The sequence below is a fragment of the Aptenodytes forsteri genome, unplaced genomic scaffold (assembly GCF_000699145.1).
Source record: "Aptenodytes forsteri isolate BGI_AS27 unplaced genomic scaffold, ASM69914v1 Scaffold426, whole genome shotgun sequence".
Classification (NCBI taxonomy): Eukaryota; Metazoa; Chordata; class Aves; order Sphenisciformes; family Spheniscidae; genus Aptenodytes; species Aptenodytes forsteri.
The window spans coordinates 1,531,296-1,551,870 of record NW_008794010.1 but is presented as its reverse complement, the minus strand read 5'-3'; the positions used below and the strand labels follow the sequence as shown (position 1 = coordinate 1,551,870).

Genomic DNA, 20,575 nt, shown 5'->3' with positions numbered 1-20,575 from the left:
TTCATCTGCCAAGGACCGCCTGCTCCTCCCTTCCCTGCGGTCGCCGTGCATGGACCCTGTGCCCGCTCTGCCTGTGGAGAGGGGCTCCTGCTCCCGGCCGTGCCACCACCGGAGGTGGCCTTGCAGGGACCCAGAACTGCCACGGGGCACCAGGACACTGTGGGCAGAGGGGTGGCGGGGGCCGGGAGTGCCTTGACTGCATTTTGTGGCACAGCCACCACCTGGGCGCTCCTCCGGGTGTTCCCTAAATGTTTGAAACACAAGGGAGTGGTCAAAACCTTTTTTTTCCGCCTCCCTTTTTTTCCGCCTCCCTTTTTTTCCGCCTCCCTTTTTTTCCGCCTCCCTTTTTTTCCGCCTCCCTTTTTTTCCGCCTCCCTTTTTTTCCGCCTCCCTTTTTTTCCGCCTCCCTTTTTTTCCGCCTCCCTTTTTTTCCGCCTCCCTTTTTTTCCGCCTCCCTTTTTTTCCGCCTCCCTTTTTTTCCGCCTCCCTTTTTTTCCGCCTCCCTTTTTTTCCGCCTCCCTTTTTTTCCGCCTCCCTTTTATGGGCTGGCACATGACCAGGTGTATTTGCCATTTCTTTTTTCCACTCTGCAGCCCTAATGCGTGAGCATTTGCCTTTTAAACAAATAAATAAACCCCTATACTACTGTGTGGCTTAATTTCCTCTTTCCTCGCAGAAATGCTGGAAACCCCCAAATCTGACTGCTGCTGGCCACGTTGCGGCCATGCTCTGGAGCAGAGCCATCCCTTGCCACCGGTGGGCTTGGGAGATGCTGGGGTGTGCAGCTCAGCAGCAGGGCTGGGTGGGCTCCAGCTGTGCACAGCTGTTGTCTCCTTTTATGCGACTATGGCTAGAAGAGCTCCAGATGTACATCACCATCAAGGTCCAATGTGTAATCCAGCAGCATTCAGGGTGGAAGGGGAAGGATAGAGGTTATATACATTTCCAGGGAAGCACTGGTAACGGTGCTGGAGATGGTACTTCTTTCAAAAATTCCTGAAAACCCCCAAAAGAAATTGGGTGGGAGGAAAGGAAGATGTATGGAAAATGGCGTTTGGGGAGATTGTGCCAGGTTTGCTCTTTAGATAACAAAAAGACAAAAAAAGCTGTAGGCCAGTACATTCCCCAGCTGGCTAGCTGGGAAGGAGAGGGAATTGCCTGGGAGGGGTTTGTTTAAAACGTTTCTTGAGCTGCGTAGCAGCCTGTGGTGCAGTGAGGTCCCTGGGTGGCCTCCCATGTAGGACCACAGCCGTGCCAGCCCGGGCAGCCACACAGCTGCAAAACACCCCCTGGGCTCACACCCACTGCTGGCCAAAGCCAGCACGTTCATGAGCTCCAATCCCTGGCCTGAGGTGGGAACATCCCCCCCAAGGGCCCAGAGCTATCCCAACCTGGCAATACCATACAACCCAATCATGCAGTTGATTATAGCTTTTATTGAATCACAATTAATTGCAATCAACACATCTCTGCCCTTTAAGTCAGTTTCATTTCCTTAGCTTAATGGGATTTTTGCTCTTTAGTTCAAGATTACTACGCAGCAATCAAGGAGGCAAGCAGTGCCCGAGACACACAGCGGTGCTACGCATTTAGCGAGGCCACCGTTTACACCCTGCTGAGGCACCGATCCTACTCGGTGATGGTGACGGCCGCCTCCGCTGAGATCCCTTTGATCTGGGTTGAGATCAGCTTGGCTATTATTTTCTTCTCTCCTAGTCTCGTCGGAGTGCATATTATTTCAGACTTAATGATCCTACCAGGCTTTACATGCCTAAGGAGAAAGGAAAAACAAATAGTCCCAGCATGAGTTATGGTTCTCATTTGCCGCTTTCGAATTGTTTTGCTTAAAGAAATAGCTGCTGCATGTTTTTAGGGTGGGTGTTTTCCTTCCCCTGTGACCAACATGCAGCAAGCGGGGCTCAGCACGGTGGTGCTGGTGGTCCCGGCGATCCTGGGGACCTTCCCCAGACTTCCCCATACTGCTGAAACACTAAATTCGGCTCTGAAGGAAGCAGCTGTGTTCACACTGGCCGGGCAGCACCCGGCATCACAGCAGGAGCGTGGGGAGAGCCCCTGTCATGCCCGAATGCCCTGAGCATGCCAACCTCTGTGTGTGTCTTTCTGCTGCATGGACTGTGCCCAAACATGGTGCGGTTTCAAACACAGCTTGCAAAGGGCCCCATTACTCCAAATCCCCTAACCACTTCTTCAAGGGAAATAACAAAAAGAAGAAACAAAGCAGAGTCCTGCCACGCTCATTTCATACTGGGCTCATCTCCTTACCCCTCATCAAACACTGACTTCTTAAATATGCCCAAGCCCTCCACAAGCAGCTTGCAGTTGTCCAGGGGCACGTTCAGCTTGTTCTTGAAGATGAAGGCACAGGAGAACTCCTTGTTCAGTTTGGCCATTTCTGGCATCTGGCAGAGGAGAAAAGAGAGAAACAAACCCAAATACTGGGGATCAGAGGGGTAATAAAGATGCCGGAGGTGCTGCACGTTTGCTCCTCACCACTGGCATGGTGGGGGACAACCCTCTCATATCCTTTCCACCCTCCCATGGCACCGTGTGCTCTGCTCCGCCAGCTGTTTTCCCAGTTCTCCTCTCTGGTTTCTCATGTTTTAACTTCAGGAGGTAGAGCTGTGGGGTCAGAGATGGGCTCCATACAAGCTGTCCTCTTCCATCCCCTTCCCTCCAGCAGCCCCTGCCTGCCCATTTTAGATGGTGCAATAAAATCTTCATTTCATGGCTGCTTTCAACCTTCAAATAAAGGCTGGATAGCCAAATAAAATGCCGAGGACTGAACATCCCAGGAGGCAGCTGTTTGGGAGATCCCCCTGGGAATGCTAAAACCACCTTGGTGTTACAGTGAGCAGGGCTTTAACCCTCGTCCCCGAGGAGCAGGGCTGGCAGCTGCCTCACCTGGACGGTGATGGGGGGGTACTCAAAGCTCATCGTTGTCTCCTTGGTGAGTTTTTCATCTGTCCCCTGGACCTCGGCAATGGCGGTGATGAGGATGAACACTTCATCTTCCACCGAGGCCAGCGTCTTCATGTACTCATCGGCTGCAATTTTCAGAGGGACTTGCATCTCTGCAGGAGAGAAAACACAACTTGGTGCTTCAACACACACCCAGGAACTGGGTGGCAAAGCTGGCTCTGGTGGCTGGTGCCCCAGGGTGTGGGATGAGGTGTATTTGCTGAGACCATCCTGCTTTTGGCTTGACCCAGGGGCCCTTCAGGGGGAAGCCATGACTAGGCAAGTGGTACCTGGCACAAGCAGCCCATGGGAAGGGTGGCTGAGCCCACGCCATCTCCCCGCCAAGCCGAGCACTGGCTCGGGCTCACATCCAGCGTCTCGGCAGCCCTTGGCCCCAGCTGCCCCAGCACTCAGGAGAAGGCAGAGGAGCATGAGGTTGGGTACATTTAAGCCCATGTCCCCTGGGGTTTCTCTGAGGCACTGCTTGCTATAAAATTAGCGGCTTTCCTTTCACTTCAGATTTTATCTTTAATTGCCTGGACAAACTTCCAGTGGCTTGGAAAAGCCCCGGAGTCAGCAGTGCCAGAGCCTGAACATTGCTTTAGCTCCAGGGCTTCCTGGCTTCTGGGAATCAAAAAAAAAATGCCTGTCCTTATCTCTAAATGTATGTAGCTACCTTTGTGTCCTACCCTGCTGCATTTTGACAGCCACACTATACGCGTGAAAACACTCAGCAATCACCAGCAGCAAAGATTTTTTTTTTTTTAAGAGTGACTCGTGCTTGGAATGAGCAAGTGCTGTTAATTATTCATCACTCGTTAGTGTCTTGTTTAGCACATTTCAGTCACATTGCTGGGGATCAGAAATGCAACCCAGGGGGCTCAAAGGTACGTAATGAACAGCAAACAGCTCTTGGGATCAGACAGGCAGGCAGCCATGAGGTTGAAATTTGCTTGGGCGAAGAATTCAGAAAATAACACTCACCAGCGTTGCCACCAGCTGATCAACATTAGAGTGGCAAGCACAAGAACAAAAAATGGCTGAAGTTTCCAGCCATCTAAATCCTGTGAGGGATCTGACACATATGGATGCACCCGAAGCCTGCAGTGGCATCTGTGATGCTTACACAGTGAGGACAGGAGGGAGATGCTCCAGCACACCTCGCTCACACCGTGAAAACGTCTGTCTGCCCACACTGATGTATTTCTAACCATCTCGTTGAAGCTGCAGCAGGGACAGGGCCTTCATGTTTTGGTCCCCGCTACACGGTGGGATCCCAGTCTACAACTGAGGCTCCCAAATGCAGTAACAAGAGAGGTAGGTAGCAGGCAGGCAATTTCTGCTCTTCGTGCTGCATAGAGCCATGCACTGACCTATAGCGGAGCTATTATGAACCAGCTTGAGTGAAACCCCAGACTGTCACAGTAAATAGCCCATAGAACACAGCAAGCTTTCTGTGCCTACCAGATTTGCCTTCAAGCTTGATGGTCTCCTTGACATATCCGAGGCTGGCCTCAACTTTCCCAGTATAGGACTGCAGCTGGCAGGAGCCAGCAAGATTGATGGTCCAGCTCCCAGGAGTAGAGGTCTTCACTGTGATGGCCAGTTCAAGGGGATTGCCAGGATACAAAGCTTCTTTATTGGTTATCTCAAGCTGGAGCCCAGTCTTGGAGACTGCCTCGTGCAGGACCCTAGGCTCGGGGGCCATGGGACCCATGGGCACAGTTGAAGCAAAGCGTGCACGAGGTACCACTCCTGAACGGCGTATGAAGGAAGAAGCTTTCTCCATGGCCTCCCTTTCCTCTCTGGAGCCTGGATGAAGAAAAAAGATGGGTGATGATAGCTGTATCTCAGTCTCCTCACCCAGAGCCACCTTGCCTTTATTTATGCTTCTGCTGCTGAGCAGAGAGGATGTCAGGGCACCTCCAGCCTCTGCTCAGGAGACCCTCTTGGTTTACACTACCACCGGACCTAACTGAGAACAAGTCTTATGAGGAGCAGCTGAGGGAACTGGGGTTGTTTAGCCTGGAGAAAAGGAGGCTGAGGGGAGACCTTATTGCTCTCTACAACTACCTGAAAGGAGGTTGTAGTGAGGTGGGTGTCGGTCTCTTCTCCCAGGTGACAAGCGATAAGACAAGAGGAAACGGCCTCAAGTTGTGCCAGGGGAGGTTTAGATTGGAGATTGGGAGAAATCTCTTCACCGAAAGGGTTCTCAAGCATTGGAACGGGCTGCCCAGGGAAGTGGTTGAGTCACCATCCCTGGAGGTATTGAAAAGACCTGTAGGTGTGGTGCTTAGGGACATGGTGTAGTGGTGGACTTGGCAGTGTTAGGTGGACGGTTGATGATCTTAAGTGTCTTTTCCAACCTAAATGATTCTATGATTCTAACTGTAGCATTTTGGACTGGAAGAATATCCTGAAGGAGACACTTTTAGAGGATGGATGCTTTTAAATTTTTCAGCTTAAGATTTTCCCACTCCTCACTGGGAAGGGTTTAACAGTCTAGCACAACATGGCTGGATCTGAGAACTGTGGGGAGGGAATGTGGGGTTTTTTTGTTTCCAATATGGTCTGGGGAATGGAAAGACAAAAAGAAGAAGAATGAAAAAATGAAACAACGGTGAGTCTGACCACTAGGTTGGTCACTCAGCCCATTTCTTTCACGGCCTGCAAACTTCATAGAATCATAGAATCATAGCATAGTTTGGGTTGGAAGGGACCTCTAAAGGTCATCTAGTCCAACCCCCCTGCCATGGGCAGGGACATCTTCAATTAGATCAGGTTGCTCAGAGCCCCGTCCAACCTGACCTTGAAGGTTTCCAGGGATGGGGCATCCACCACCTCTCTGGGCAACCTGTGTCAGTGTTTCAGCACCCTCAGTGTAAAAAATTTCTTCCTTATATCTAGTCTAAATCTACCCCCCTTTTGTTTAAAGCCATTGCTTTAAACTTGCTTGCACCCATCCCTAAAGAGCAGCCTATAGATGTCACTGCAGGCATGAAGATGCCCAGGAGCAGCGCTGCGTCCCCCAGGTCTCCAAGCCTTACACAGGGTTTGCCACTGCAGCTATCCCTGCGGTTTTCTCCTGGAGAAAACACACATTGTGGGGTGACCTACTAGGCCAGGGGTCTCCTCTTTGGCATTGCTTTAGAGGATGGGGGCAGTCACCTTCAGGGTACTTGTACTGCGCAGTGATGTCTTCCCGCTTGTTCTGCCCCACGGCTTTTGTGCTTATGTTTATGCCAACGCCTTCGGTCTCCGTGCTAGTTCTGGTGTACGTCTCCTTGCCGTTCACCTTCTTGACGACCCAGTAGACTTTGTCAGCATTCACTTCCGCATACAGAAACTTGCTGTCGAAGGGCAAATACACATCTCCATCTCGGATAGCCTTCAGCGGGCATGGACCACACTGGAAAATACCTAGAAAGCGCATTCAACACCATTTGCTTTTCCAAATATGAGCAGAGCCTCTAATTTTTGTTCCTCCCTCAGACCCATCCAAGCAGGAATCTGTGGCCATGGTAGTTGACTCTTGGTAGTAAATATTCCTCCAACTCAGTGATGAACTCCAAAAGCCCCCATTTATCCCATAGCTGTTTTGGCTTTTTTATAGATGACCAAGGTCTGGTAAGAGCTTTTAGGTGTTTCCGCTCACTTAAATAATTTTAAGGCTTGAAAGTCATGGCTTGGTGTCATGGAGATGGAGTCAACCGAGTCTAGCCACCTGTGTTTGATCTCCTGGCAGTAGCCCACTTTCTGAACAGCCTTGAGGATGAATGTTTTCTTTCCCGCCTCTAAATTCCCTGCATCTGTGCAGAGAGGGTAGTCATCGATTTTGGCAGTCACTACTCTCATTTACCAATGAATGGACTCATGACTTCCTCAGAAAAGCTCTACGGAAAGCATCTTTACTGGGGACAGCTGTGGCGCCTCTTACTACAAACTGCTTTGAATCCTCAACTTCACCAAAGACATCAGAGGATGGTGGAAAGAGAAATTAGCTCTGATTTCCAGCTGTGCGCTCTAACCTCTGAAATGACATTCATGTCCCCACAGCGTCCTACAAGGTTGGTTTTCCACCTGCCGAGAAATGCCGTTCCTCTCGTCCCAGGCTGAGACAGCAGGAGTGGGACCTCTGGCTTTAGGATGTCACTGCCCAAGTGTGTGAAGATATGCATGGGGAGTACGTGCTTTGCTGACTGGGGACCATGGTTTTCATACAAAATGTCCCTGCCTCCCTTGGGAGTTGCAGAAGAGCCTTTCGAGGCAAATCCTACCTTGACTTTGCTCCTGAGGGGTTGAATCAATTGCCTGCCAGCCATCAAACCCTGCTGGCAGGTCCATCCGCTTCATCCAGACATCATTCCACACGTGGAAGTTCCTGCGTGCATTTGGGTTGGAAAGAAAAGGAGTGAGCTGTTACAGCCAGAAAAGTCACGATCTCCTCTCTTAATCCTTAAGTAAGGGCAGGTTTAATGGGGGTTTGCATGTAACCCTGTGAAACCCCAGGCTTCTCTCTTTCCCAGGCAGCAAACCTGAAGCAGTAGGGAAATTCTCAAAGGAAAGGATGTTGGCACTGGGAAACGCGATGCTGCGGGGTGGCGTGGGGGGTAGGAAGCGTTAGCCCTCCCCTTGGCAGTACCAGATGGAGTCGAGGGACATCGAGTTCAGTTTTTCTCCGAATTCATTCAGGTAAATGTCAACTCTCAGGTTCTCCTCTGTATCGTGTGCCGAGCTGAAGTTAGACACACAGCGGGATGGGATCCCCAAGCAGCGCATGACTACAGCACAGACAGACAAAACACAGGGTCACAAAATCACGCAGGTTGGTGGGCGTCCCTGGGGATGGTTTCGTCCGACCCCTCTGCCCACCCAGGGTCCTCTAGAGCAGATGCCCAAGACTGTGCCCAGACAGCTTTTGATTATCTCCAAGGATGGAGACTCCACAACCTCTCTGGGCAACCTGTGCCAGTGCTTGGTCACCCTCACAATGAAAAAAGCTTTTTTCCCATGTTCAGACAGAACCTCCCGTGTTTCAGTTTGTGCCCACCACCTCTGGTCCTGTCACTGGGCACCACTGAGAAGAGCCTGGCTCTGTTTGCCCCACTCCCTCCCGTCGGGCATTTATACACATGGATAAAACTCCCTGAGCCTTCTCTTCTCCCAGCTGAGCAGTCCCGGCTCCCTCAGCCTCTCCTTACATGACAGACCCTGCCACCTCCGGTGCTCAGAGGCACAGTAATTTGGCTTACTCGCACAGTAATTAGAATATCAGAGAAGGGAGACAGTTCACTGTTTACCCGTAGTGAGGACTCCTGAGAAGACCCAACATTGACCATAACAGACCGGCCTCTTCGTTTTGTAATACTTCTGCAAAATTGAGACGCTCCCAATCCAATCCGTAGGGCAGGTCCCGTTGCTGTAATTCCCTGACCAGTTCCCCAGCAGGACACCGCGGTCATCATTGGCATTAACCTGTGGCCACACACACATGCAAAGGAGAAAAATACAGGGATGAGGCTGAATGAGGCTTAAACCCCAGGGTCTCTGCCCACCCTGTGGCTCCCCAGGTGCTCCACAGCCCTGTGCCACCCAGTGAGGCTGCCGGTGCTGGCTGGGGGCTTCCCTGGTTGGAAACCCTCCACCTGGATATCTAGAAGTAGGTGGCACTGCTGCTCGGTGCAGCTGAAATGCACTCTGCATCTTGTATCTTAAACCCCAGGGCTCCAGGAAGTGTCCCACCACAGAGAGCAGCTGCCCCCCGAAACACAACCCTTGTGTTGGCCCTGCCAATGCAGCTGCTGAGAAAGGACAACCACCAGGGCAGCTGCAAGCTTTGGAGACGGGGAGATGCTGTGTTTCGCTCGCCTCTTGCCTCCACCCAAAATGCTTCTGGCTCTTTCTTTGCTGTTTCCCAAAGGAACCCGTTTCAGATGCATCCCGAATTGGTGTTCAAGACCCCGGGGAAAGAAGAGCAAGTAAGAAGGAGGAGGGAAAGCTGGAGGGGCAAAGCACTTCTCCGAGAGAGGCGTACCAAAGCAGACATGGCTCTGGACACAAACACAGGATCCGCTCTATTGCTCAGCTTGAGTTTACTTTTGTCCAGCAGATACATGCAGGCGTCCAAGACAAATTCCTCAAACTGTTTTGGAGAGAAAGTGGAGACATTTTTATACACCACTCTAAAACAGAATTTGCTCAATCACTACGAAGTCTGTCTAAGTACTTCGAGGAAACTGTCTGACTAGTCCTAACTTCTAAACTTCCTCATGATGAATTGTCGAGCCTACAGGGCTTCCCAAAGCTGTTCTCTCCAAAGAAGGGCTTAAACAAAAACCCAACTTGGAAGACAAAAGTCTGTCTCATGTGTCTTGCAAACACAGTTGGAGCCTGACCCAACAATCTTACTCCTGTGAGTAGTCCTAAGTCACCTACGTCAGCCTGCAGCCCTGCAAATTACTCACAAGAGTAATGAAAATTTGAGAGTGCTACGGATACTCAGTTTATTAACATAGGTACAAAATGAACCCTAGGGAAAAAAAAAAGTTACATAAACGCATATTATTACAGCAAAAGATTCCTAATTAGCAATTGCTGAAAAAGCTCCCCGAGGTCCAATTCACAGAGATGTCAAACATCCGATCCAACAAAGCTTGGCAGAATATCAATTCTCATTGCTTAATGGCAGAATAAATATTAGGATAGGAACAGCCCTATGGACAATGCCCTTTGGCCCTATGGAAAAGGCATCAGCAAGAGTACTTTTGCTGGGCTATCTGTATCTTGCAGCTTGAAATTGCAGACTTATAAAACAAACTAAAAACAAAAAAGAAAACAAAAAAAAGAAAAAAAAACAGTTTCCAACATATTTTGGTGGGGAGGTCTGTCTGGATAGGGTGCAGGATGCTCTGGGTGCCTGTGTGCTTTCTACAGGGTGCAAATAAACCTGCTCTGGCATCCACTTCTTATCTCTAGCCCAAGCAAGTCTGTCGTTCCACTCCACTGGAGTTATCTCAGAGGCAGCGTGGAGGAGCACCCTTCCTGAGGGGGCGGGCTGATTGTGTCCTGCACCCAACAGTTCACCTCGCAGTCGGTGAAGGCAACACTTGAACGATGACAACCTCTGCCAGTGCTTTTCCCCTATTTTTCCCCGATCATGATGCAATAGGTAAATAATCAGATGTTTTTTTCCCCTGTCAGCCCTCTCTGCGGCTCACGAGCTGGTTGCCCATGGCTGCTATATTGCATGAGAGCAGGGAGGACTCCTTACGGGAATCTTTTCAACCAGAAATGCTCCACCCCCAATTTCCACGTCCTTTGCCAGGGGTCTTGTGATCTGATTATAAACATGCCATTAAACCCCGTTCTAAAGCTGTGGCTGGGGAAAACACTTAAGTATGCAGATTACTCTAAGCAGGTCAGCCTTCCCAGGGAAGCTGGCAGGATTATTCAAGCACTTTGAGCTACTCATGGGCTTAAACTGTTTTTAGGTCTGATTCATTGAAACGAATGCCTAAGGGAGAAAGAGTAGGTAAGGGTAATAACGCTGACAAGACAGCTGTGTTTTACCTGCCCGAAATTCCAGGGTCTACCATATATGTTGTATGCAGACCCGACATAGATGTAGCCTGTATCGTTGAGCACGTACTCCTTTCTCTGCGCCTCATCGGCCAGGAAGACATCATCAGCTGGAACAAAAAACCCCTCAGATGTTAGGTGGTTTGCACACACGCTATACAAAGTTTTCCTTGGAAAGCTAAACTGGGGGAACCTGGTGGTCTGTAACATTCACACTGAATGATGACCATGCAGCACTCGCATTTTTTTTCCTATCGTGGAAGAATTTCCTGTAAGACTAAGCTTTATTTTACTCCTACAGGTCTGTTGCTATATGACCACTGTTTTATTTTAGTGAAACGCTTCTTTCTGAACAAACACTTTAGTGGACTAGGTAGACAGCAGAGAGAACTGGGGGACTGATGCCAACCAACAACACACATTTTTTTGTCTGGTTATTTTTTTTTATCTCGATTTTAAGCCAACCCAGTCATCTCAGTTCACCTTTGCAGTGGCCCAGGGAAACAGTGAGGGGTGACACAGAGGTGCAAACAGAGGTGACGGAGAGATGCCCCTTAACCTGGCACTGGGGCCTCCCCAGCGAGGAGCTGGCTCATTGCTATTGCCCAGCTTCCCGCTGGCTCTGTGAGAATGCTGCTTGTGGTGCTTTAGGGAGAAAAAGCAATGTATGTGGGAAAGAGAGGAGGAAAAATGTGAGGAAAAGCTCCCCCAGGGACAATCCCTGGGACCAGTAATTATCGACCCCAGTTGCAGGACCACTCACCTTCGCACCAAGGATTGAACAAAAGGTAGAGAGCATTGTTTTGGGTCTTGTAAATGTTAGTCTCGGTCTTCACGTTCAGGGTGTATCTTCCCACCGTGGCCCTGGGCGAGCTGATGACAGACAGCAGGCACTGGGGAGGCAACAAGGAGAGACGGCATGACGGACCCTCCACCATGGCCAGAGGCACGGCACAAGTACAGCATGAGCACCAAAGGTGGTGGCCATGGGAATGTGTGTGGGGGAAGAGGGATGGGGCGCATCCTGCGTGCGCAGTGGGGCAGCAATGAATTAAACAGGGCAAGGCTGCTGCCCACCTAAAATTACAGGGCTAAGGGAAAGCAGGACGGGGGTATTAGGATTTGCTCTGTCGCTACCAACGGGCTCAGTGTTGCTGCCCTCCACCATTGTCCCGTGTGGGAGCACGGCCTGCAGGTTCTACCTCTTTGCCGCTGTTCTTGATGATGGAGATTTGCCACTCGCTGAGGTCCTCCTCCCGCCTTGGGTTCAGCGATACCAGGGTCCACCTGATTTTCATTGGCTTTTCGCCTGGAAACAAACCCAACATGAGATGTGGGAGGGTTGCACATGTCTACAATGACGGCACAGTGCTGGGCAGCAGGAACGGGCAGCCAGAGGCTGCCAGGGCTCTCCCGCTTTGCCCAACAGTCGCAGAGGGGGGACCCGCTTACCGATGCCGAAATGCAGCGCCAGCTTGTCGGCAGCCTTCAACTCCCTGCTGAAGCTGAGCTGGAGCTGAAAGGCCTGCCCGCGCCGCACCACCAGGCTGTCCATGTGGTATGCATCCGTGTGGTGCAGGAGGGAGTTCTGGCTCTTGAGAAAGTCAATCCCAGTGACCTCCAGATCGGTCCCTGGAAAGCCGTTAGCAGAGAGGGAGAAAGAAAAAAAGAAAAGGGGGTTGATGGCAAATTGCTCGGTAAAGACAGTTTTCTTCTTCTTTATGGAGCCCTGTGGGTCATTAAAACATCTAAGTGTCCAGTGGTCTAGCACATCACACCAAGGATGGCCAAAGCTAATGGATGGTACAACAGTTTATATATATATTAAAAAAATATAGTATAGTATCATATCATATCATATCATATCATATCATATCATATCATATCATATCATATCATATCATATCATATCATATCATATCATATCATATCATAATATATATTATTAATATAATACTATAAATACTTAGTATATGTATATAGAGGTATATAGAGAGTCATATTGCTGGGGTGGGTTACAGAGGCTGGTGATGGTGAGCGTGCTGCAGCAATCCACCCGGAGCAGGGACGAGTGCCTGCCTCGCCCTCCGACTATTCGGCCCCAGGTTGCTGCAGCATGCCTCTGCCTCCCTCCCTTGCCACCCAGGGAGTCTGAGGGATGTTGACCTCTGAGGTGGCCCTGGGTGAGTGGGGAATGAGCAGCTTGAGGGAGGTAGCAGCAGTAGGAGACATAGTGTGAGGATTTCTGCCCTTGCCGGCAGCCAGGCATCCAGCCGGCATCCCAGCATCTCTGCACGTAGGCAGCTGCCCACTGCGTGCCCTTGGGGATGCTTCCTCAGCAGCCAAAAGGCTGCGAATGGGATCTCACTGGTTTGGAAATCCATGTCTGCTGGCCCACTGCCTGCCCTTGCACGCTGCCAGCTGGCTGGGGGGCCAGCAGCCACGAGCCAGCTCCGCAGCCTGCCACGGGCCAGGAAGATGGCATGACTGCAAGTTTTGTTTCAATACTGGAAGTCTTGCTTCTGCAGAAGTCTTGCTTCCCCCTCGAAAGTGGAGTGGGGACAGCACATCCGCATCCTGTCCCCACAGCTGCTGCGGGGCAGCTCTGCTCCCCTGAACATCTCGCACAGGAGCCCACCAAAGGTCTTGACCTCTGCAGCATCCCCATGGGCAGCACCCATGGTACTGCCATGTCTCTGAGCCCTCTCCTCCTTGCCCCCATCTGCCCAGCTGCTTTGCTGGTGGCACCTTGTCAAAGCCAAGGCTGTGTGACAGCAACTCCTGTTTGCTGCATGCCTGTGCCTTGGTGAGCGCATCGTGCATCAGCTCCTTGAGTATTACAAATGTTTCTTTGTTACTGCAGGTATTAAACAACAGTAGTAGTAGTAATAGTAGCAGTAGCAGTAGTAGTAGTAGTAGTAGTAGCAGTAGTAGTAATACGGACAGGTGAAGAAAGCGCTGCTTGCCAAGGCACATTCAGAGGTGATGCTCCCAGGAGGTCCCCAGCTAGCACAGGGCAGCTTAAACCTCACTGTTGGGATTTTATCTCAGGATATTTCTCTCTGGTCAAAGACTAGCCTTATATTAGCATGAACACATCCTTCATGTTATCAAATAATAATTAACAGTAGCTTTAATTGCTCCTTACAAAACATAGTATACACAGTCAAGCTGGAATGTGAACCGAATGTGCTGAAATTCAGCTCCCCTCAATTGCTGAGATCCCCAGTGTCTCTGGGATGCCATGAGCCTGGGAAATGGGACTCTTCAGGACTCTGAAGCTGATTCTTTGTATTTTCCCCTCAAAAATTAGTCCCAAATAATGTCACAAGTGCCATTAATCAACCCCTTATGGAAGTCTGCATATGTGAATCTTTGCAAGTTGTTGTTTTTTTTTCCCAAGGACTTGGTTTCTCCTACATCCCAAGTAGCAAAGGAAGGTCTGGGGCCAGGAGCCAGCTCTGCTGCAGAGATGCTGCCCATCTGGGGGGATGCTAAATATGGGGGGCAGCGCTCTGCCCCCCTTCACGCCAACTGGTGCTTTTGCCATTTGACTTCAGCACAGCTTTAGACTCCAGCAAGAGTCCCTGCCAGGTGCCCCTCTCCCATTCATTCCCAACACAGTAGTTGATTTTGTAGGACACAGCATTTAAAATCACTGTCTCAGGGGCTCCTCTCCCCTCCTGCAACTCCGGATGGGAGCACGGCTGGGAAAAGGGCTTGGGCTGTGGCATAGGAGCGGGGCTCCGAGAGGCATAACTCGGTGCTACATTTGAGTGAAGAGTGAAGCCTTTGAGCAAAGCTTGAGCAAAGAGAAAGCCCTCAGCTTTCAGTAAAGAGCTGAAGATTTGGGGGTCACTGTGTCAGGCTTTGGCAGGCTGCCCAGGTGTGACAGGGAAAGCCGGAGCATGCCAGAACATGGCCCAGCTATATTTCTTTGGAAGTGTCTAACCTGTCTTGTACGTGCCCATTAAATACCCTTAAAGGATAAATTCTGTGTAAACAGTAGGGAATAACAGTATCTATCTGAAGCACTTGGCTCATGAGTGATTCAGATGAAGATATTGGAGACTCAGGAAATTTAAAACCACTTATGGTAACTTTGAACTTAGCAAGTCAAAGGCATAATGGTTGAAGGGATTAGTTCACAAAATGTTTTGACAGATTTGTATGGTACCGGGCAACTATGCTAACTGGATTATTGACAAGAGCCATCCCTAACATTGAAGAGGCTGAAAACTGCTGGTAGCTGCTGTGGCATGAGAGATGCCACAGGCAGGGCCGGATCCAGGGCAGGCTGAAATCGGTGGCATGTTTCCCACTGTGACCTTGTGCTGGGCAGCGACTGCAGCCTTCAGTAAACTGAACCGACCGCCCATGGATCCCCACAAGATTACTACCTCCATGTATTTCTTCTTAGTAACTATATAAACCATATTTATCTTAACTATGTAACAGTTATCAGTGGTACAGCAAATAGACTTAAAATTGACCATCATCTTTCATTAACCGATTTCATTTTTGAGTGCTTTTGTTTGTTTGCTGCCTTCCAGATGCCAACCTCGGGCTGATGTTTTGCGCAACGGGGGGGGGTATGTGTGTGTATATGTCAAAAAAAATCAGCTGAAATTGCTTAACCCTCTTGAAAAGGACGAAGGGGAAGTAAGTCTTCCTCAGCATTAACAAATCTGCAGTCACCAAAGCTGCTTGACCTTGTTCATTATGGAAACCCTGGTGCCGGGCTGAGAAGCTACCATCACCCTCTGCCCTGGCGATGGCAGAGGGCTTTGGAGGGATGGGGGAGCTGAATGCATAGGATGGCTGTGGGAAAGGGCCCTGGGGAATCCATCCTTCCAGCATTTCCTAATTTAGGGACTGCATTTCCATCCCCTGATTCTGGACATCACCAATGTTGAGGATGCACAGAGAAAAATCGCAGAGAACAGCTGCCTTGGAATATGCCCTGACAGTGCAGAGCATGGTGCCAAAGACCTGTCCTTGGGAGCACTTCCCATCAATTGCGCTGCACTTCTGTGCAAACACAGCCATGATACCCTGTGATCCAGCTGGCGCGGTGTCCCGCAGCAAGAAATGCCGTAGAGTGAGCTGGGGGTGTGCCCATCGCCGTGTCCGAGGGGGCTTGGCCACAGCCTGCCCTCCCTGGGCAGCCCCTGTGTGCCACTTCTGGCTTCCCGCTCTGCCTCCTGCCCGGGGCATGGGGCCGGGCGCCCGCACGCCCTGTGCTCAGCTGCCTGCAGGCACCGCAGTTTGCCAACAGAGGAATTAATGATATATAGCAGAGCTGGGAATGCCAAGAATGCGCCCGCTCATGGGATGGAGGCTCGAGCTGCAAGAGGCAGTTCCTATCTGCGCTTGCTCCTGGGGCAGGCCAGAAGCAAACCCAAATCCTGCCAGTTAACATTTTCCTTTTTTTAGAAGAAATTTCAAGACAGTATTTTTATTTTTATCTCCTAGTTCCGTGATTTATCCCTTCTAGAGCTCCTTCCTACACTAACCCGCTGGCCCCATCGCATGCTACCTTCCTGGGAAGACGTTCAGAGTTTCGAGAGCACAGCAATCACCCAGAACAAAAGTTGGGACATGAGGGCTTTGCACTAGTAAGGATCTGGGGCCTTTTTTCCATGAGGACGAGGTGATGGGGTTTAAAAAATATATTAATATGGAGCAGAGTGTTTATAGCATGCCTGGCTTCAGTGGGAATAAGGGCTGCTGAGAAGGACAGGAGGGAAGTGGAATGAGAACTGTAGCTTTGCAAGAGAGCAAAATTTGGACGCCTGCATTTACTCCTCATCCTTGCCCAACCTCCAGCAAACACTGTCTCACATCCCAGAGATGTGAGATCACATCCCAAAGATGCTGCTCTCTGAGACTTCCCAGAAAATTTCAGGTCATCCACATCCAGAGTACGGAGGTGTGAAACAGAGGGGCTCGAAGTGGTGTCAGGACACCCTTCCCCTCATGATGGCCGTGGAGACCTACTCCCAGCTCCGCTGCAGGCACCACCCAGGCCACACGCACAGCTGCTCAGCTATGCCCCAAACCCCAGGGGTTTGGGGCATCCTGGGGTTGGGCTGGCCACAGGAGCGGTGGTTCAGCAGCTGCTAAAGGACTGACTCAGGCACCTTTCTAGGCAGGTGCAGGATCTTCTGACAATAGGGCAGGTAGGATGGCCATGGGATGGAGCTCAAGTCCAAATAAATCCCCTTTTCAGTTATTTTGAAACTTCTGTCAGATGGTGTCAGCGATCACTAAAGAGCAATAATCTACACAATTAAGTAGCCTGAAAGAAATTCCTTTCACCTTGACACAGAACAAGTTCAGAAAAGCTGCGTTTCTTTCCTGTTATCACCGATAGAGCCAGATATCTACAGATTGATGAAAAATGGGTTGCATTTTTCAGCTGGTTTACTGATCTGTCAAAACCAGAATTTTCGCAGCCAGAGCAAACCTATCCCCTGTGAGCAGCGGTGGCACTGAAACATCTTTCCCTAAGGTGTCACCCACAGTGGTCAGAGGGGTGAGAAACCATCCACCTCCGCTGGAGCTGCCATCCTCCCTGCAGGAGACCTGCAAACTGCACATCTAACATAGGCTATCATATCGAGTGTTAAAAACTCACCAGCGTTATTGCTCATGGTTCTTGTCGGTGTTTCGACCCGAGGTGCCTGCGATGCCAGCAGCTTCTGAGCTCCTGAGTAGCGTCTGCCACTTGCTTCTGAGCATGGAGAAGGAAGACAGGCTGCCCTTTTTATCAGTCTCACTCTGAGGTGTCAGCAGGTCCACTGCCAAGGGGTGGTGTTTAGGGAAAGGAAGTTCCCGTGGAAAAAAAATAAATGACTACAACTCCCTCTGCACACAGTCAGACCATGAAAAACAGCAAAACTTAAATCTTGACTCACATGGAAGGTGGATTTGCACAATCAGATGACAAGTGGACAGACCCTTCACTGACAAACACTGACAAATGGGCTAGATGAGTAACAAGAATGCACCTATGCCTTAATATCCAGGTTACCGGGACTGCAACTCAAGGGCTAACTTTACAAGGCAGCCCACAAACATTTAATCCTTAGGAAAACGGAGTTCCCCATTAGGACCAGTGTGACTTTCTTTGAAGTTAATGAGATTTTTATCATCATGTTTGGGACAGAAACACTTGAAGCTGTGGGCTAAAATCCAGTGTTTACACACGTGGGTTGGAAAGCCCAAGGATCCTGGTGCTGGCCCCCTTCCCGCAGGGTCAGGCAGATAGCCCAGAGGGAGCACTGGGTGGGAAAGAGGAGAAACAGGCCATGTCCAGGAGGAACAAGAAATGTGGTGGATCAGGAGCCATTCGCTGGCTGCTCTTTGCTGACAGCTGTACCAAAGGCCTCTCTGGCCAGGAGGTGGCTGGACCCTATGTGCCCCACTGCCACCCTGGTCCTTGGGGTGACCAAAGATGGAGAGATGAGTCTACCCCATGGAGGGGAGAGCTGGTGGCACAGGCCAACAGTGACATGGGCACTGTGGCCAGAAAGAGATACAAACATGTCCCCAAATACCCAAAAGTGAAGAGGCAGCTCAGCTGCAGGAGCAGCCTCAGCCCCCCGATGCCTCCCTTCATGGCAGCAGCCCAGGGTCCAGCAAGGTAGGATTCAGTCTGCAAGGCTGGTGCATCTAAATGTAGGATCTCCCTAAACACGATCTCCCTGTGGAAGCCTTCAAAGGCACTGACTTTTCTCCATCAATTCAGGTAGCTAGGTGTTTACTTTAGGAGGACTGTTTCATTTGGTGCTGAAATGTCTGTGCAAGCTAGGTGCTGAGTCAGCAGATCCCACCCTTCGGGCATGTCACTGCTGGCTGGCAGGTGTACATTGGGTGTCCTCACTTGAGAGCATGACTAGCGCATCCCAGGGTACCGAGGGTTCAGTACACATCGATAATCTCACAGGACATCTGTATGAATATCTGAACCACCACCATTTTTAGTAGATGGAACATCACTCACCATTCAGCACCAGACAATGTGCTGGGAAGTACATATTTCACTATTGAAAAAACACTACAACCCCAATTTACCTTTCAGCATTGCTCTTACTCTGCATTTCTTTCCTCCTGGAAGGTGAGACATTTTTGTTTAGAACCAGCATGGGATGAAGTAAAGTATACATGGAATGTCGCTACAATAACATAACCAATAATACATGTAATCTGAACATTTACGATGTATATTACTGGTTTCTACTTAATTGCAGCAACAGAGCAATCCATTTCATCTGAAGCACTGAGAGTAGCTTTCTAATCCAGTCTCAACCTGTTATATATGTATATATCATTCCATGCTTGGTTGGAGGCAGCTTAAATTGTGTTGACACAGTAGTCCTACAGCAAAACCTACAGATTTTTGCAAACAGGAACGGGTTGATGTTGGTAACGCTTTGCTCCTGAAAAAATTCTATATAGGGTCAGTGGTGGAGGCAGGGCATGTATTCACCAGGGACAGTCACATTTCCAGTCCTATAGGGTTTCGCAAAAGGCTGATTTCAACAGCGTGCATGTTCTGACCCTCACTTTGAACTTCAGAGTTCAAGGAAAGAGTGTAGAAGATAGATGGGTGTGGGTTCTGCCCTGCCATGACCCCACTTCATCTTCGTAGGTGGTTGACCGTTTCACTGTCTACAGAAATTTTTGGTTTATGCCAGTAGACAGAATCTAGCTTTCAGTTCTCCTTTTACTTTGTGCAGCCTGCTCTCATTATCTTTTTCTATGCACTGGTAGTATCTCAATTCAAGGGCACTAAACTTGGCATATGGTACAACGCCCCGACATGAGCTTCCTCCCCTGGCTCGTACAAGTTTGTCCTGACAGGAAAGGCCATTTAACTGTTAATACCCACTGAGACAGTTGTTGGCAACGTCTGAGAAAAGGGATTTCAACTTAAATTGCAGGAACGTTTTTCAAAGACGTGGTTTCAGCTTGTTTCATGTTGTCAGCAGGTGATCTCTGTCCTTCCTACAGGCAAATCTCCTTTTGTCTTTGCTGGCCAGAGTGGCCAGAGAGGCTGGCTGTGGTTCAGCAGCATGGCTTTTTTTCCTCCTCCTTGGTGAAGCTATGAAAAATACCAGCCCTTTTGAATTTTTTTTCCCAAATAGTTACAACAGTTAATCACTTCAATCCGTCTCGTAAAAGTACACTCTTCTAATTAGGAGAAGCAGGAGATGATGTCTTTTTCACAGGCAATCTCCAGCCTATTACCAGTAACTTCAGCAACTCACTTCCCAGCTTGCAAAATCAGATATCAGAGGCTATCAATCAGCCTTACCTGCATCTATCTCCTGCAAGGTAAGTCACCTTATTAGCTGGCATAAGAAGGTAATAAAACACTAACAAATCAAATCAGAATTGCCCAGTGGCTGCTCCCCTATTTACAAGCTTGCCCTTTGTCCCAGGTTTTATTTTGTGTATCAAAAATGACAAGAACAAGTCAAACTTCCAGAGCATGACCACAGATGACGATGCCAAGTAGGAAGGACATGAAGCGCAACCTAGTCTTTATCTTTACAGTTTTATTCACTTGCGACCCCACGTCTAGTTATGGAGAAGTTGCCTTTTATAATAGTAATTTCATAGATTTTCATAGAAAACCAGGTTGGAAGGGACCTCAAGGCTCCTCTGGTCCAACCTTTCTTGGCAAAAGCAGGGTCTAGACAAGCTGGCCCAGTACCCTGTCCAGCTGAATCTTAAAAGTGTCCAATGTTGGGGAATCCACCACTTCCCTGGGGAGATTATTCCAATGGCTGATTGTTCTCATTGTGGAAAACTTTCCTCTTGTGCCCAATCAGAATCTCCCCAGGAGTAACTTGTACCCATTACCCCTCGTCTTTTCCATGTGACTCCTTGTAAAAAGGGAGTCTCCATCTTCTTTGTAGCCACCCTTTAAATACTGGAACACAGTGATAAGGTCTTCCCTAAGCCTTCTTTTCTCAAGGCTGAACAAACCCAGTTCTCTCAGCCTTTC

General features: G+C 49.6%; 1 protein-coding gene across 1 annotated transcript in view; it reads right to left on the bottom strand.

The window, feature by feature from the left end:
• Positions 1 to 1,435: 1,435 nt before the first annotated feature.
• TGM4 (transglutaminase 4) overlaps positions 1,436 to 20,575 on the bottom strand; it is a 23,778-nt gene continuing 4,638 nt past the window's right edge. Inside the window, exons 2-14 of the mRNA XM_009290515.2 lie at positions 12,010 to 12,189; positions 11,760 to 11,866; positions 11,321 to 11,450; positions 10,549 to 10,667; positions 9,014 to 9,121; positions 8,280 to 8,454; positions 7,622 to 7,760; positions 7,257 to 7,360; positions 6,148 to 6,399; positions 4,444 to 4,791; positions 2,923 to 3,092; positions 2,284 to 2,420; positions 1,436 to 1,771 (exon numbers count right to left, since the gene is read on the bottom strand). Of these exons, the coding sequence (XP_009288790.1) occupies positions 1,630 to 1,771; positions 2,284 to 2,420; positions 2,923 to 3,092; positions 4,444 to 4,791; positions 6,148 to 6,399; positions 7,257 to 7,360; positions 7,622 to 7,760; positions 8,280 to 8,454; positions 9,014 to 9,121; positions 10,549 to 10,667; positions 11,321 to 11,450; positions 11,760 to 11,866; positions 12,010 to 12,189 (2,111 nt within the window). The 3' untranslated portion in view covers positions 1,436 to 1,629. The remainder of the gene's footprint in view (positions 1,772 to 2,283; positions 2,421 to 2,922; positions 3,093 to 4,443; positions 4,792 to 6,147; positions 6,400 to 7,256; positions 7,361 to 7,621; positions 7,761 to 8,279; positions 8,455 to 9,013; positions 9,122 to 10,548; positions 10,668 to 11,320; positions 11,451 to 11,759; positions 11,867 to 12,009; positions 12,190 to 20,575) is intronic.